Source organism: Schistocerca serialis, chromosome 5 (assembly GCF_023864345.2).
Source record: "Schistocerca serialis cubense isolate TAMUIC-IGC-003099 chromosome 5, iqSchSeri2.2, whole genome shotgun sequence".
In the NCBI taxonomy this organism is placed as follows: domain Eukaryota; kingdom Metazoa; phylum Arthropoda; class Insecta; order Orthoptera; family Acrididae; genus Schistocerca; species Schistocerca serialis.
Genome location: NC_064642.1, coordinates 639244027 through 639260867, shown reverse-complemented (window position 1 = coordinate 639260867; position 16841 = coordinate 639244027). Strand labels below are relative to the sequence as shown.

The window sequence follows — 16841 nt, the reverse complement described above, 5'->3', positions numbered from 1 at the left end:
TACGGGAAAACGCTGCGAACTTACGCACACGCCTAATAGGTGAGGTTAATGATGGTTATGTTACACGCTGCTATGTGCAGGGATCATCAAAAACGTACAAACGCTCTCCGTTGTTCACAGTATCACCTGATCAGTCTCCGATAGAAAATATGTGGAACGAAATTGGAAACGCTCCACTGCACGTGTCTCAGTTGAGGAATATTGTAGTAGTATGTGTGGCTATGTAAGCTGCCTGATTAGGGATCCAGAACCATGCACACAGGGAAATTTCTGGCCAATTCTAACGGAGAGGACTTTTCACCTACCGGGAACAATTAGGTGTAATTCCACGACGCAATATGTATCAGCGCTGCTCTCTCAAAGTGTTATCATTTCGAATTATTCTTCGTCGTATCTCTCACTCAGCTTGGAAACAATGCTCATGGTGCGACTGCTTTATTACCTCCTGACTGCCCAGATATCCATTTTGCCAGTCTTCGACAAGAAACGAGAACAGAAAAATTAAATACATTTGCAGTGTAATATCGAAAAAATCGATATTTTCGTGAAAACTCATTTTAGATTATGAAACAGTCGTACAAAGAAACAGGAGTTGTATACAAATGTGTAAGTACAGTATACCGGTTTCTGTACCGTTACACCTGCTTCGCGTGTGTAGAACTCGAATTTTTAAACGTCACTATGGCAACGCCTTTTCGCCTGCACCCTTTGCTTGGCAGCTGAAAGCTGCCAAAAGCATTACCAGCTGTAGGGATTTTTTAAAGTTGACACGACTGTAGGAGTGTATTAGTAGTAAAGAAAAAATGTTTTCAACCTTCATGCATGATGTGGAAGTTTCTCACGCAGCTTTGTGTTTATCAAGCCATATCTCCTGCTCTACGTGTCATACAATAATATAATTTTGTAGATTCATTCAGCAGCGGATCTGGATAATTCGAGAATGAAATTTTCGCTCTGCAGCAGACCGTGTGCTGATATTTTTGTGTAGATACTGTCTGAAAAATTTATTGTGAATAGAGCTAGTAATAAAGAAGCAACGAATTTAAGCGTCTTACACAAGGCGGCCAATTTTCAGGCGCATCAGTGTTTATGAAATGACATATCATATGTGTGGTACCATGATATAACTTCTTATGTGCATTTAGTGGTCTATTTGAATACTGTCTGTGAAATTTATTGCGAATAGAATTAGTAGGACAGAATTAATAAATTTCATCGTCAACGCTGAACTATGAGAGGCAGGTGATTCTTAACCGAATAACAGCAAGGGGTATGTGTACCAAGTGTGGTTAAAATCACTGCAGTGGTTTATAGCGAGATGTGGTACATACACAAACACATCAATCCATTTTTATAATAAAATAATAATTAAATCAAGACCCTAAGCTGTCGACAGGCTTGATACACATCAACGGGGACAGCTGAAAATGTGTGCCCCGACCGGGACTCGAACCCGGGATCTCCTGCTTACATGACAGGTGCTCTATCCACCTTTTTTTTGTCATAGTTCGCTGTATCTCTTCCTGGTGGACGTCCCTTGACACCCGAAGAAGTTCTTAGTTGATCCATTTACTCATTTTTTTTTTTTTTACAGGACGCAGCTAACCCTCTGACCGAACACACTGAGCTACCGTGCTGGCATCCATTTGAGCCACAGAGGGCACAGAGGATAGTGCGACTGCAGAGATTTATCCCTTGCACGCTCCCCGTGAGACCCACATTCCCAGCTTAATGTTCACACACTACATACGTAGTGGCCCTGCCCATTACACTCATTACTCGCGGCAGACAATCTTACCGATTCCCGTAAGAGTTCGGCCAATGTGTGTGCACCCGCACAGAAGAAGGTAATGGCCGGTTAGCCTTAACTGTAAGAAGATGGTATCTGTTCTCTCGGACATGTCCGAAATGTGGGTCTCACGGGGACTGTGCAAGGAATTAATCCCAGCAGTTGCGCTATCCTCTGTACCCTCGGTGGCTCAGATGGATAGAGCGTCTCCCATGTAAGCAGGAGATCTCGTGTTCGAGTCCTGGTCGGGGCACACATTTTCAGCTGTCCCCATTGATGTATATCAATGCCTGTCGACAGCTTAGGGTCTTGATTTAATTATCATTTCATTCTAAGAGAGCAGCATGGTCACCGATGGTAGCTGTTCTTTCGGACACCATATTCACACTTTTTTATAATATGTATGGATTTGCGTGTTCCCTCAGCGGCAGTTTCTCCAGTGAATAGTCAAGCATTTTACATACATGTGGCAAGGGTACACCCTGTAAAAGGCGATGGCTTTTCTGAGTAGTTCTGGCATGCCGCAGTACCTGCTGACCTCCTCCAGGCTGTGCAGGTAGTCGATGGCTTCCGACGCGTTCTGGACTCGCTTCACGGCCGCTACGTTCAGAGCCTTCGGACCAGGACGCAGGTTCTGGTAGATGTTCTGTAGCCTCAGCAGACCTGAAAACAGGAGAACGATTCAGTTGTAGACTAGTAAATGTTACTGACAACTGATGGGCCTAGGGTATCCAACAGCAAACATGACATAATAAAATGAGGGAGAACGTTTACTTCAGCGGCTTCTGTATAATCGTCGTTGCTCATGTTTTAGCTCAGCTTCACGGTTGACCGTAAACTACTGAGCAGACTATGTTCCAGGCAATTCCCAGACAGAACATCCTAAGGTAGTTCGTGTGAATCGAACGTGGAACTTCAGTAGCCGTAGCTAATCGCTGAGTAATAAAGAGGCTTTAGCTAAATTGGCTTATAAATAACTTAGCTTACAAATAGCAGACACAGGCGGTTTTATTTTTCTTGTAATACGTTTTATTCTTCTCATCAAGGCTAGAGTAAGCTTGCCGAGATGTAACCAATTGTAAAACCAACTTCTCATCTTTATTTTTACTTTTTTTTATCCAAATATCAGGTGGGCTGGTTGACGGGCGGAGTGAATGCCAAATTGGATGGAATCCAGTACAGGGGATTTTCAGTTTTAGAATTTGCCTCACAGTCAAAGAGAACCTTCTGCAATCCTTGATCAGAAATAGAGGACAGAGATACTGTTATTTCTGCGACAGTAAGGTCCAGACAGAAAATTGAAACCTAGAATGTGCTTGCGATTCTGTTTTTGTTTGCAACGGAAGTCGATGACCTGCTCACCTTTAACTGAACCATGAAGCAGCGGTACCTCGGGATTGTTTATTGGAATCTTCTAAAATGCGTGTGAAGTGATCCACGAAAAGAAAATAGAAATCCTAATGTGAATTCATCATCATATTCATCATCATCAGCCAATTCGAGTACTTGGTGATGCGGCCTATTTGACGAGCAAATTAGGACCCCTACAGATTCTTCCATTTGTGCCGATGTTGTGCTTCCCGTTGTAAGTTCAGTCCAGCTGTCTTTCAGCACCATCTGTCCGGTGGCCTCCCCCTAAATCTTTTTTGGTAATCTAGTACATATTTTGACCACTCACCATCTTTTCACCGAGCGACTTCCTTTACAACACGGATGTTTGTGCCAAAAGTCTGGTGCGGTGTTATTCCATAGCGTTAAAATCGGACAAATAGTGAACTGCAGCCACCGACGTAAATGTCTGTAGTAAATAGGTGAGCCGCTGTTATTCACGGTAGCATACCGTTTGACCTATATACTCCTTTCCGATTTGACGGGGGATATACACACATCAAAATAAATAAAAAAATGTGTGAGATCTTATGAGACTTAAGTGCTAAAGTCATCAGTCCCTAAGCTTACACACTACTTAACCTAAATTATCCTAAGGACGAACACACACACACCCATGCCCGAGGGAGGACTCGAACCTCCGCCGGGACCAGACGCACAGTCCATGACTGCATTCCCCCAGACCGCTCGGCTAATCTCGCGCGGTTACACACACAAAAAAATTTTACATCAATCCGGTTCCCTGAACTCTTAAAGACAGACGTTGACTGTGGATATTTTATCAAAGACACAGTCCGTTTGACTGTTCAAAGGTATCACTAAACCCGCCCAAAGATGTAAACAACGATGCATGAGCAGCTCCTATTAGACGGAGGAGGCCCAACAGCCGATCATTTCCAGTCATTCCACCAGGAAGGAGGTACACGGCTTGTGTTATCTGTAGTTCATCCATGCCTAGACGGTCAAACCCGCAGTTCGATCGCATCCGTTGTTAATTTGTGCCAGGAAGCGCTCTCATCAAGGGAAGTGTCCAGGCGTCTCGGAGTGAACCAAAGCGATGTTGTTTTGACATGGAGAACATAAATACAGACGGAACTGTCGACGACATGCCCCTCTCAGGCCGTCCAAGGGCCACTACTACAGTGGATGACCGCTACCTACGGATTATGGCTCGGAGGAACACTTACAGCAACGCTACCATGTTGAATAATGCTTTTAGTGCAGCCACAGGATGTGGTTTTACGACTCAAACTGTGCGCTATAGGCTGGAAGACGCGCAACTTCACACCTGACGTCCATGACGAGGTCCATCTTTGTAAGCACGACACCATGCAGCGCGGTACAGACGGGCCCAACAACATGCCGAATGGACCGCTCAGAATAGGCATCACGTTCTCTTCAGCGATGAGTGTCGCGTATGCCTTCAACCAGACATTAGTCCGAGACATGTTTGAAGGCAAACCGTCAGGTTGAACGCCTTAGAAACACTGTCCAGCGAGTGCAGGAAGGTGGAGGTTCCCTGCTCTTTTGGGCTGGCTTAATGTGGGCCGCTGGTGGTCATGGAAGGTGCCGTAACGGCTGTACGATACATGAATGCCATCCACCGACTGATAGTGCAACCGTATCGGCATCATACTGGCGATGCATTCGTCTTCATGGACGACAACTCGCGCCCTCATCATGCACATCTTGTGAATGACTTCCTTCAGAATAACGACACCGATGGACTAGAGTGGCCAGCGTGTTCTCCAGACATGAACGCTATCGAACGTGCCTGGGATAGATTGAAAAAGTCTGTTCAAGGACGACGTGACTCACTCAGAGGGATCTACGTTGAATCGCCGTTCAGGAGTGAGACAATCTGGACCAACAGTACCTTGATGAACTTGTGGCTAGTGTGCCACGACGAATACAGGCATGCATCAATGCAAGAGGAAGTGCTGCTGTGTATTACAGGTACCGATGTGTACTGCAATCTGGACCACCACCTCTATAGGTCCCGCTGTATGGTGGTACAACATGCAATGTGTAGTTTTCAAGAGCAATAAAAAGACCGTAAATGATGTTTATGTTGATCTCTATTGCAATCTGCTGTACAGATTCCGGAATTCTCGGAACCGAGATGATGAAAAACTTTTTTTGATGTGTGTAGTACACCAAAACTCTATTTATGCTATATCGTCTCATTCGTGTGCTAGTTCTAGTCCAGGATCATTCCAATAATTCGATAGAAGGGCAACGTACGGGATAGAGTCTGCGGTCACTTCTTTATCCTGTTCTTCTTCTCTCTCTGTCGTAGTGTTGTAGCGGAGCATAGGACTCGTCGGTTCTGTTATTCTGCATAGCCATCCTCTCTTCTGGTAGATGGTTACAGATGGTCTGTTTCTCATGGGAGTTGTTCTATGTCCGAGAGATTATGAGCCCTGTGTACAAGTGTCTTGAGCACTCTGTTCCTCTCTGCCGGATGGTGGCAGCTGTCCGTGTACAGGTATAAGTCCGTGTGTTTCTCTTACAATAAACTCTGTGGCTCGAAATGTCATCTGCTCTTGTTTCAAGCAGAACATTCAGTAAGGGGATTGCTCCAACATCCTCTACCTCCGCCGTAACTTAGGTGATGTTGGGATGTCTCGAATCCATATGTGTGATCAACTCATTGTGTCCAAATAAAGATTGGCTCACTCAGGTAACGGAAAAAGCAAGTGTGTTTGCTCATGGCTAAATGTAGGGCTCTCTTCTCTAAATGCTCCATGTACAAGTTTGCGACTACTAGCGAGAACTGACTGCCTATGGCAACTCCTCCTACAAGTACAAAGTTCCATGGAGCAAGGGCTACGCCACTCGCACGCCTCTAGGATGTCAGATCGTCAGCGCACTTATTGGTGGAGACATGACTGCTCGCCGCAATATTTTGTCCGTTCGATACCGCGTACCGGCCATTCGCTAGTAGATCGTTCTGTCAATAAAAATGCCGCGAGAAGCTAATGTTTTACATAAATTACTAAGGCAGATTTAAATACGTGGTCTACGTAGTTACAGCACAGATTAGAACGAGATGCCAAAAGAGTTTTGCTGGGGCTGAAAGATAGCCGTGGCACGCCATTATTGGCGGGATGTTGAATAGACGGGTAGTAGCGTTTAGATATTGCATTACGTCGGGCGTGGCATTGCTAGAGGTTATTCTGAGACAAAAATTAACTAGTAATATGTTACATTGTTAACGCAGCCACCAAAAGTCAATGTATGGTCCGCCCATTCTCCGCAATACAGGACGCATGCTCAACCGAAGTAACACATCTAAGGGAAAAATTAAAACAAGAAGGCTATAAGGTAACTTTGATGACTTCCAAAGACATGAAAAGTCGTATAACAAGAGCTAATGATATGATAAATACAAGTGGAATATACTGCGTACGTCAGTGCTCAAAGTCAACATTTTCGATGGTTGATATTATTGTTCTGTGCTTTCTTACATTTGGTACAGCAGGCCTAACGTTTATGAGAGCTGCTATCGTGACGCCGAGACAGTGGTCATTACAATTTCATCAAATTTCACCCACGTTATGTCCTCTTAAACTAATGCCTGAAAAGTAAACAGTTAAAAAAATGTGTAAATCAGCTGCCATAAACCTTATAATTGCTTGCGTCGCCACAGAATTGTCCGTTAAAAATTAACGGAAATAGCACCTCGAAATATGTACCTCTCTGGATACGTGAGGAGTAGCGAAATGGAAATAATATGGATGGAAAAAGACAAGTGTTGTGTACATAGTTCCGCGTAGTCAGCGCGTACACAACTTTCCCAATAGAGCGCGCCCCGCTAAGCGCAACAGCGCAGGCGCAGCGCTCGTCCATCTCCGCACTACGAGATGGCGCTGTCTTAGAGACGGACCAAATTCTGCTTCCACCGATCCACATATTAATACTGTATGTAACGCAGCCAATGAGATTGCTGCTAACGTAGAACCTTTTCTCCTCGCGGATCACACTCGCGCAGTGATACCTGAACGCGCGAGGTATTATAACGAGTGTACAGACCTCCGATTAGTCAGCCTGCATTAGTCTGCATTAGTCTATAGTCAAGTTTCAGTCTGCGCCTAATAAGATTATATTCCTGTACATAGCCATGAAGATAAATGAATAGACACTTTGTCAAGTATCTGAGATATGTGAGAATAAGATTAACGTACCAAGACCAAAGGAACTTCAGATTGTCAATTGTAAACAGCATCCAGAATCAAGTTACGTAATATCTGTGATTTTTATTTTTTTAATAAATGTGTGTGAAAATTAATCAAGTTCTGTTTAAAGTTGGTCACCGTATATCTGCTACTCTAAGCGTGCAAGTAGCATTTCTATCGTCTGACCTAACGGCAGAAGATAAACATGCCACGATAAGACCAAGAGACATATTGCTGACACTCGCTACTTCGTTAGAGCGACAAGTCAAATAATCTGATGGTGTGTGTACTGAAGGTCTTACAGTACGCACACCAAAATAAGTATTATGTTTATTACTTCAAAAATTATCACCATGGATGTTAATACAGTGACCCCATTGTGAGACGAGATGGTCAGTGCCTTCATGAAAAAATGTTTTCATTTGCCTACTGAAGAATGGTTGTATCCAGGCGTGCACATCTTCGTCCGAAGCAAATTGACGGCCACGAATATCGTTCTTAAGGGCTCCCAAACTAGTGAAATCGTATGGCGAGAGATCAGAGTTGTATGGAGTATGTGTAAGGGGGTCCCACATGTTACAAATGTTGTCTCGGCTACGCAGCAGAAGTTTTGCTGGGGAGCCGTTATACATGTTCCATACAGTCACGATCTCTCCCCACAGGAATTCCATTCTTTTGGGGACCCGAAGAGAAACATTCGTGGCCGCTGATAAGCTTCGAACGAAGAGGTACACATCCGGATACAATCTTGGTTGCGTATGCAGCCGCAAACAGATTTCCACAAAGTAATTGACCGTGTTGTCACACAGTGGGATAAATATACTTACAGATAAGGTGATTACTTTCGAAATAATAAAATGTTGCTTCCATGATCAGTCTTGGCTAAAACGTGGTATGCATTCCGGCATTGGTCCATGGCCCAATTGTAGAACCTTTAGTACCACGCCAAACAAAAATCAAAAAATCAGAAAACAAATATATATACCGGGTGACACAGAACTTCACTGACAATATTTCAAAAGTTGTTAAGGGATATTTTTCGAGTATTTAGGTACACAAGGGCTAGGCAAAATAATGTGAATACCTGTACTACTTGGGAATAGTTTATTAATGAGGGGTCGGACACCGATTTGTCAGTAATATAGCACCGATTATGTTTGGAATAGAGGCATATAATGACTGTATAGTCTCCAACGGAATGTTATGCCACTCTTCGATCAGAACTTCTAACTCCTGTAGTGACGGGGGAGGGGTAAATCTGCTCTGGAGTCTGTGCCCCAATACCGACCACAATGGCTCAATATTGATGAAGTCCGGGGACTGTTTTACCCAGAGAATACGCTGCACTTCAGTTGCATGCTCCTCGTACCACGATTGCACTGTCCTGGCTGTGAGAATGGGTACATTATCGTACTAAAATATGGCACCATAGTTGGGAAACATCTGAATCACGGGGTGCACCTGACCACCTAAAATGTTCACATAATCATTGGCTGTAACACGGCCTTTGAGAGTAATGATGGGACAAGCAGAATACCATGATATATCTACCCACACCATCACACTTCCACCTCCATGCTTAACCGTTGGACTCAAGCAATCAGGATCGAAAGCTTCTTTCGGCGTTCTCCAGACGTAACCTCGGCCCGATGTTGGGAATAACGAGAACGTTAAGTCGTCGGACCAATAGAAGTGTTTCCACTGATCAGCCGTCCTGGATTTATGCTTCTGACACCATGTTTTAAGCTTCTTTGCGTTGATTGTCTCCGTGATTTCGATAGCAGCTCGTCCACGAATATTTGCTTTATGGAGTTCTGAGTGACCAGTATCGATAGATACGGGGTCTCGAAGACGGCTATTGAGCTCCTCAGTCACTTTAGCCGCCGTTGTTTTGTGTTGTTTTGACACACTTCGTATTAGCGTACGACGATCTCTGTCATTTAGTTTTGATTTGCGCCAACATTATGTTTACACGATGATGTCTTTCCATGTTTTATGTAGGCTGTCATGACTGTTGAACTACAGCGACTAATCTTAATATTCGGACACTAAGAGATTTTCACTTTGCTGCATCATGACTGTATTCTGAATAAAAAAAAAAATATCCAGGTATTATATGAAGGTAGATGTCTAGTAAGTAATGGTATGAATGACGTTTACACAACGTATAACACTTGTTAAATAATACGATTGAAATAAAGCACTCTTCGATGGTCCCGTTACTTTAATATCCGGACTGATGGCAGTGCCACACTTGTTTTCACCGTTCACACCGAGGTAAATACTTAGTCAGACGGCAAGTGTATGTTTACAAGCGCGGTCATCTGTCCAGACGCTACGATGCCACGCAAAGCTAATACTAGTTTTGAGATACGACAAAAAATGTTTCAAATGGTTCTGAGCACTATGGGACTTAACTTGAGGTCATCAGTCCCCTAGAACTTAGAACTAATTAAACCTAACTAACCTAAGGACATCACACACATCCATGCCCGAGGCAGGATTCGAACCTGCGACCGTAGCGGTCGCGCGGTTCCAGACTGAAGCGCCTAGAACCGCTCGGCCACTCCGTGAGATACGACAGCCTGCGATTTTTCACAGCTCTAAAGGTAAATCACAAAGAACAAATTGCTGCCACGCTCGACATAAGTAAGAGTACTGTGACAGATATCGTCAGACGACACAAAAAATGAGGACCGTATCGACTCTATACCGCAAAAGGGCCAGCCACCGAAACTGGATGCACGTGATAAGAGCCAGCTAACATGAAAAAAAAAGGATCCTACACTCAGTACACCTAGATTAGCAAGTGAACTGCTAAACGAGACCGGCAAGAAGGTACATCCTCAAACGATTCATTGAACGGAAGTGCCTAAATGGTAGAGAGGCCAGGAAGAAACCGCATAGGAATGTACAGAATCGAAGAAAGAGATTGTACTTTGCCAGGAAATTTATTAAGAAGTATGGTGGAACGACGTCATTTATGCCGACGAAAGTAAATTTCACGTTTTTGTGTCGGGTGGACCAAGGATGGTGTGGCGGAAGAACAACTAAGAATTTACAGTCAAAAATATTAAACCGGCTGTAAAGCATGGACGTGGCAGCGTTCTTGTCTCGGGCTGTATATTGATATTTGGTTCGGGCGAATTGGTGTCCACCGACGGTACTATGGACAAATGTGTGTACTTGAACATATTAAACAACGATTTACGGTAAAGTGCTGAAAACATTGGGATATCAAAAACGTTCAAGTTTTACCAGGACAATGACCCGAAACATAAGGCTCGCATTGCGCAGGAATATTTGTTGTACTATTGGCTAAAGTCTTACGCATGTGGGGGGGGGGGGGGGGGACTGGAACGAGGTATTAGAAAAAAAGAAGTCACAATCTACATGCGGACTATTTAAAAAAGATCATTTGCGTATGCCGCAGCGTTTGAAAGAACTAATGAAACAGAATGGCTACCCGTCAAGATATTCAAACATTTTATGTTCCAAAAACTCTTGTCTTGAAAGGATTAGTTCTGGAAAGTGACGTGAACATAGGACCGAGTTGTAGATGAATAGTATTACAAAAGAAATTATGTACGTTATCTTAATAACGTTTATGCTATTATTTACAAGACACATCACGCAATATAATACTTGGTTATATGTTTCGTTTGTTTTGTCACGAATAAAGTTATGATGCTACAAGGTAAACATATCATAGTGTCCGAATATTAATGTGTTCCTCTGTAGTTGCTCTTGAAACATTCAATAAGTTGGCTGTCATGATTACTGACGCGCCAGTTTATCGAGCCCCCATAATCTGCCATCTTTGGAACACTGTTATGTCTTTCATTGCACGTCTACCTCGGCCTCCAAATGCAGATATGAAGTGTGTACTACTCGTAAACAACGTGCAGTGATGCCTAGTCCGTACTGAACATGTTCAGTCCATCGTGACACGTGCCTTCGTTGTTGACCGTCAAACACAACCATCCAAGTACTAGCACTGTTCACATTATTTTTCCTATCCCCTGTAAGTGACTCATGTTTTCACGTGTCCTATTACACTGAAATTAACTTGCGTGTACTTTCTTAGCCGGCCGACGTGGCCGTGCGGTTAAAGGCGCTGCAGTCTGGAACCGCAAGACCGCTACGGTCGCAGGTTCGAATCCTGCCTCGGGCATGGATGTTTGTGATGTCCTTAGGTTAGTTAGGTTTAACTAGTTCTAAGTTCTAGGGGACTAATGACCTCAACAGTTGAGTCCCATAGTGCTCAGAGCCATTTGAACCATTTTTTTTTGTACTTTCTTACGGCTTGTATCGGTATTGTAATGAAACTAGCTGCGCAATAGTGCAAATGTTGACGGTAAGCGCTGTGTGTTCTGTTTGGAAACAAGACTTGTTCCATTCACTGACGGTACTTTCTGTTGACAAGAGTAAGGCCTACTTTACTCTTGGTCCTCAAGCTTTCATTCAGTGTTGCGCTGCATTGTCTCCGGGTTTTGTTTTTCTTGCAGTGTTAGTTGTACGTTAACAGCGATACACTTCATGCAAACAGAGGAGCACACGCTTGCGCAGGAGGGAAAATGCAAGGGAGGGAAAAAGCAAAGAGGTTAGAGCCGGCACGAGCATATATAAGAAACTGTACCATGTGAAACGTATAACTTGGTTGTAAACAGTAGCTTCACTGTTAAAAAGACGTTCCCTGATCTTGTGAGTAATTAAGTCACAACTACATATTACAAACCATACAGTTCATCGTTTGACATAATATTACGCACATTTCACTGTGGCTATTTTCACACTGAAAGCATGGTAGGTTTCTTCATTTTCAATAGACGTATACGTTTCTCTTCAGCTGACGGTGTAAGTTCATTCACTTTCATTTCCACCTGCGAGTCAATATTGGTTCATCACTGTGACTACTACTATTCGAGTCTGTACCACTTCCCACATTCATGGTCATCTACAGCACTTCGTGCAGTAAACATTCACTTGAATTACACTGCTCTTCAATTGTATTTACGTACTAGAGCGTTCCTTCAAATCCTCTACTGTTATGGAAGTAGTTTGTTCATCTATTAGCGTTAATTCTGAATGCCACATTGCGTTCAGAAACACCGTTCTTGACTGTTGCCCGTATCAGCTATATTACAATGCTCGGTTAAAATACTGTCTGTTTTATAAGTGATGGGGCCTGGTTTGTTCATTTTGATCAGTGCATACTAAGGTCTGAGCATGTCCTTGTGGAAAGAAATTTCCTCTTCTTTTAACCAACCTCTCCTCGTGGAGCTTTATGTTGGAGCACGAGTCTGTTGCTTATTGCGGTAAGGGGCTTTATCTACAACGAGGGCAGTAGGACGTAGCAGATTAGATATTAATCTCTCCCTGAGCCACTTTTCGTAATTAGAGAAAGTCAGGTTGTTGTCATAATCTCCCTTTTTCTGACCAGATTTAAATCTTACGTAGGCATTAGCCACAAAATCGTCCTCCCTGCCGCATCGATGTTGAGAATAATGCTTCTTTTCGAAACACGATGCAACAGATGCTGTAGTGAACTGTCACTCCATCCGTAAAATACTACGGGACAAGTATTAACATATGTTTCGTCCATACAGACAATTTGAAGATACTCGCGCCTGTACTCTCGAATACTTTTTAAGCAAGCTATTCCTTGTGCTCTGATACTGATTTATTCTTGGGGAACTTTTGAATTATTTTCCGTCCTACTTCACCTAAAATAAAGGTTGTGAACAATTTTACGAATCTTGTAGACCCATCCTGTGGTGTCACCGCCAGACACCACACTTGCTAGGTGGTAGTTTTAAATCGGCCGCGGTCCATTAGTACATGTCGGACCCGCGTGTCGCCACTGTCAGTGATCGCAGACCGAGCACCACCACACGGCAGGTCTCGAGAGACTGACTAGCACTCGCCCCAGTTGTACGGACGACGTAGCTAGCGATGCACACTGACGAAGCCTCGCTCATTTGCAGAGCAGATAGTTAGAGTAGCATTCAGCTAAGTCAATGGCTACGACCTAGCAAGGCGCCATTAGTAACATTGCATGTATCTAAAGAGTCTCACTTGTATCGCCACAATCTCCAGATGTACCAAAAGGATGGATTAAAGTTAAGTATTCCAGAAGCTACGTACTTTTCTTTATAGCATTCATTACGTATCCTGTTTCAGACCTCACGCCATCCTGCTTTAGCTTAGCGCATGCCTTTCGGCTTCGTCTCATTGTGTCTAGGCTGTCTTGTCTGGACACAACACATCAAACTAAATCTACTGAACTTTGTAATTTTCTACGATTTTCCTTTAGTGGGTCTTATTTTAAATGTAATGTATAAACTGTTCACCACGCGGAGAAAGTCTTGCTTATTAAAACTATCCGAACTAGAGCCTTCTTTAAGCCAAGATGTTTTGAGTCTTTCGTTATCAGCTTGAAAATATCGCGGATTTACTCGCTTGGTCTCATTCCAGTCCCCTGTTGTTTGCCAAATGGATGTAACCTATGCACCATTTGCTTAGACCTCTCGTTTCAATGTGGATTTTAGTTTCAGTGGAGCACCTAGTGCAGTTTCTTTCGCCATAAACTGTTTTACATTTTCAACAACTTCTCGTGTTTTACTATAAATATCTTTGCCCTTTAACTTGTACCAGAGGAGCGCTCCGCTTGATTCGATGGCAACACGTCCCACGCTGGCGGTCGACTGAACGATGTGTACTGCGTATCTCGTTTACGGTGTTCACGTCTCTTTGCATGAACTGTACACACTGCAGTACGCGTGTATTTGCTGATGAAGAATCGGCTGATGTGCATCTCATCAGCGAGTTCAATGACTGCTATGGAAAAGCGTCATGACGACGTTGTGCTCAAATTTTCGCGCAGCGACTACAAGCACTGCAACTGAGCTTATGCACCCTAAATATCAGCACACTAAAAAAATTTGTTGATTGCGTATTACAACATGCTGTTCTACTGACATGAATATATTTTCACCGAATTGAAGATAACTGCGATAACAGAACTGAATAAATCATAATTACAATACTACTCTGTAACGAGCCACTGGAGACCACATGCTATTTTTTACGAAATGTGCTGATACATTCTTCAAAATTTATCAAGCTTTGTAGCTTTTCATGAAATTCCTTTAGTGAATCTCCTTTTACATGTAGTGCAGAAACTTATCACTCCGCGACGAACAACTTGCTTGTTAAAATAGCCTAAACTGGCCTTCTAAAATCTTATAAGTCATTCCAGTGGTTTACGAGAAGATGCGGAATAAACACACACACACACACACACACACATATATATATATATATATATATATATATATATATATATATATATATATATATATATTCCGAATCTTCAACTAAACCGCTGGACTGACATATATATACAGGGTGGTCCATTGATCGTGACCGGGCCAAATATCTCACGAAATAAGCTTCAAACGAGAAAACTACAAAGAACGAAACTTATCTAGCTTGAAGGGGGAAACAAGACGGCGCTATGGTTGGCCCGCTAGATGGCGCTGCCATAGGTCAATTAGGTCAAACGGATATCAAGTGCTTTTTTAAAAATAGGAACCCCCATTTTTATTACATATTCGTGTAGTACGTAAAGAAATATAAATCTTTTAGTTGTACCACATTTTTCGCTTTGTGATCGATGGCGCTATAATAGTCACAAACGTATAAGTACGTGGAATCACGTAATATTCCGCCAGTGTGGACGGTATTTGCTTCGTGATACGTTACCTATCTAGCGGGTCAACCTCAGCGCCATCTGGTTTCCCCCTTCAAGCTAGACGAGTTTTGTTCTTTGTAGTTTTTTGGTTTGATGCTTATATTTCGTGAGATATTTGGCCGGGTCACTATCACTGGACCGTCCTGTATACATACAGCGTATAAATTTTAAGTTGACCAACCAAAAAACCTCTAAAAATAAGGTTAACAAGAAAAATGTGTAGAATCCAAAGATTATTATTTTCGAGGGTGACATCTGCTGGTGCTAAAATTAGCCAACCACCCCAGCCCCCTGCGGGTGGGGCGGGAGTCAACTTTAAATTTTCAAATGGGAATCTCCATTTTTTATTGCAGATTCTTCATAAAAAAACTACGTACATTTTGTCTTAAACATTTGTTTTGATTCTTTGTAGTTGGTGCTGTAATTCAAGAAATCCATGTTCTCATTTTTATTTGAAAAATGGTTACGGATAAATAAAAAATACTTAATTACTTCGAAAACTTTGATTCACTAAAACTGAAACTCTCCCTCTTTCCCCTTAGGGTGGGGTTTGGGAGAGAGGAATTAAGAGTTTTACACACGTTGACCCAAATATTGATTTTTTCCGCAGATAAGTTTTGTTTGTTTCGTGGCTCAAAATTAGTAAAATGTATGGACTCATACATACTGGTTGAGATGAGCAGATGTGGATACTTGAAGAAATACAGCAAGCCGCTAATATTTATGTTACAGTATTTGTGCCAAGCTACGCTTCAGGTTTCCACCCGTCTTCAGTTGACACCATACGGTTATATCTTCATAATACAGCTTAATAATTATGAAGAAATAACTTTTACATGAAACACGCTTCGGATAAACATGGTGCTGCATACAGAATTGTCTAGGTCCAATACTTTTTCAAGCAATAACTTCGTGTTTGTGACCTGATTGAATCCACCCAGGTTTTTTTCATTTCTTTTAACTACAGTATAAGCATCACGTTTTTAATTATAACTGGTTTTTGAGGAGCATTGGCCAACTTCAAAAAACATAAGGCATACGCAGCATATGGTGAAAGTGACTGACAAAGTACCCCATGAGTGCGAAGTCGCAAGTTCACCCTTCAGTAATGTTGTGTTAACAATCATGACAGGAAAAATATTAGCTGCCAATGAATCACCATGTGAATCAGGAGGGTAAGAGAAAATGAGTGTCCATGAAGTGCAGAGATCAACCTTCTATGGGATGTATGTGTTACATTTAAAAAAATGGACATCGTCGGTGTTCAATAAATGTTCAAAACAAACTATTAACGTGCACCATGTACACCGAATGAATAACAGCACGCCGCAGTAATCACAAATGTTCACACCATCAGTATCGAAGGCGAACTCCTTCGGAGTTATAAACGGTGAAGGACGTTCAGCTAGGTATCCACTTTTAAAGAATGGAATCGTAATGGTGTAACGGGGTGATGTGAAATTATGGCATGTGATGGCATGCAATCGAATGCGAAAGTGTCGCGGAGCTCATCGTGATAGCGCCTATACTGGCCGCAACTGCAGATAATACGATAATATGTTTTATAAGCACGGAAAAAAACAACCATCCAGTGGCTGAATTTGTCCAACGGTTCCACGTGGTATGAGCTGCAATGTCACACACTTTTCAGGATGGATAGTTTAAAAAGAGTATGGTTTTTATATGCAGTCCAAGCATCGAGCTAAAGCAATTTATTTTGGCCAGCTAT

General features: G+C 42.7%; 1 protein-coding gene across 1 annotated transcript in view; it reads right to left on the bottom strand.

Annotated features, from left to right (window-relative positions):
• The window catches only part of LOC126480997 (glutamate receptor 1-like), a 502527-nt gene that overhangs the window by 169544 nt on the left and 316142 nt on the right, over positions 1-16841 (bottom strand). Inside the window, exon 5 of the mRNA XM_050104443.1 lies at positions 2320-2452. Within this exon, the coding sequence (XP_049960400.1) occupies positions 2320-2452 (133 nt within the window). The remainder of the gene's footprint in view (positions 1-2319; positions 2453-16841) is intronic.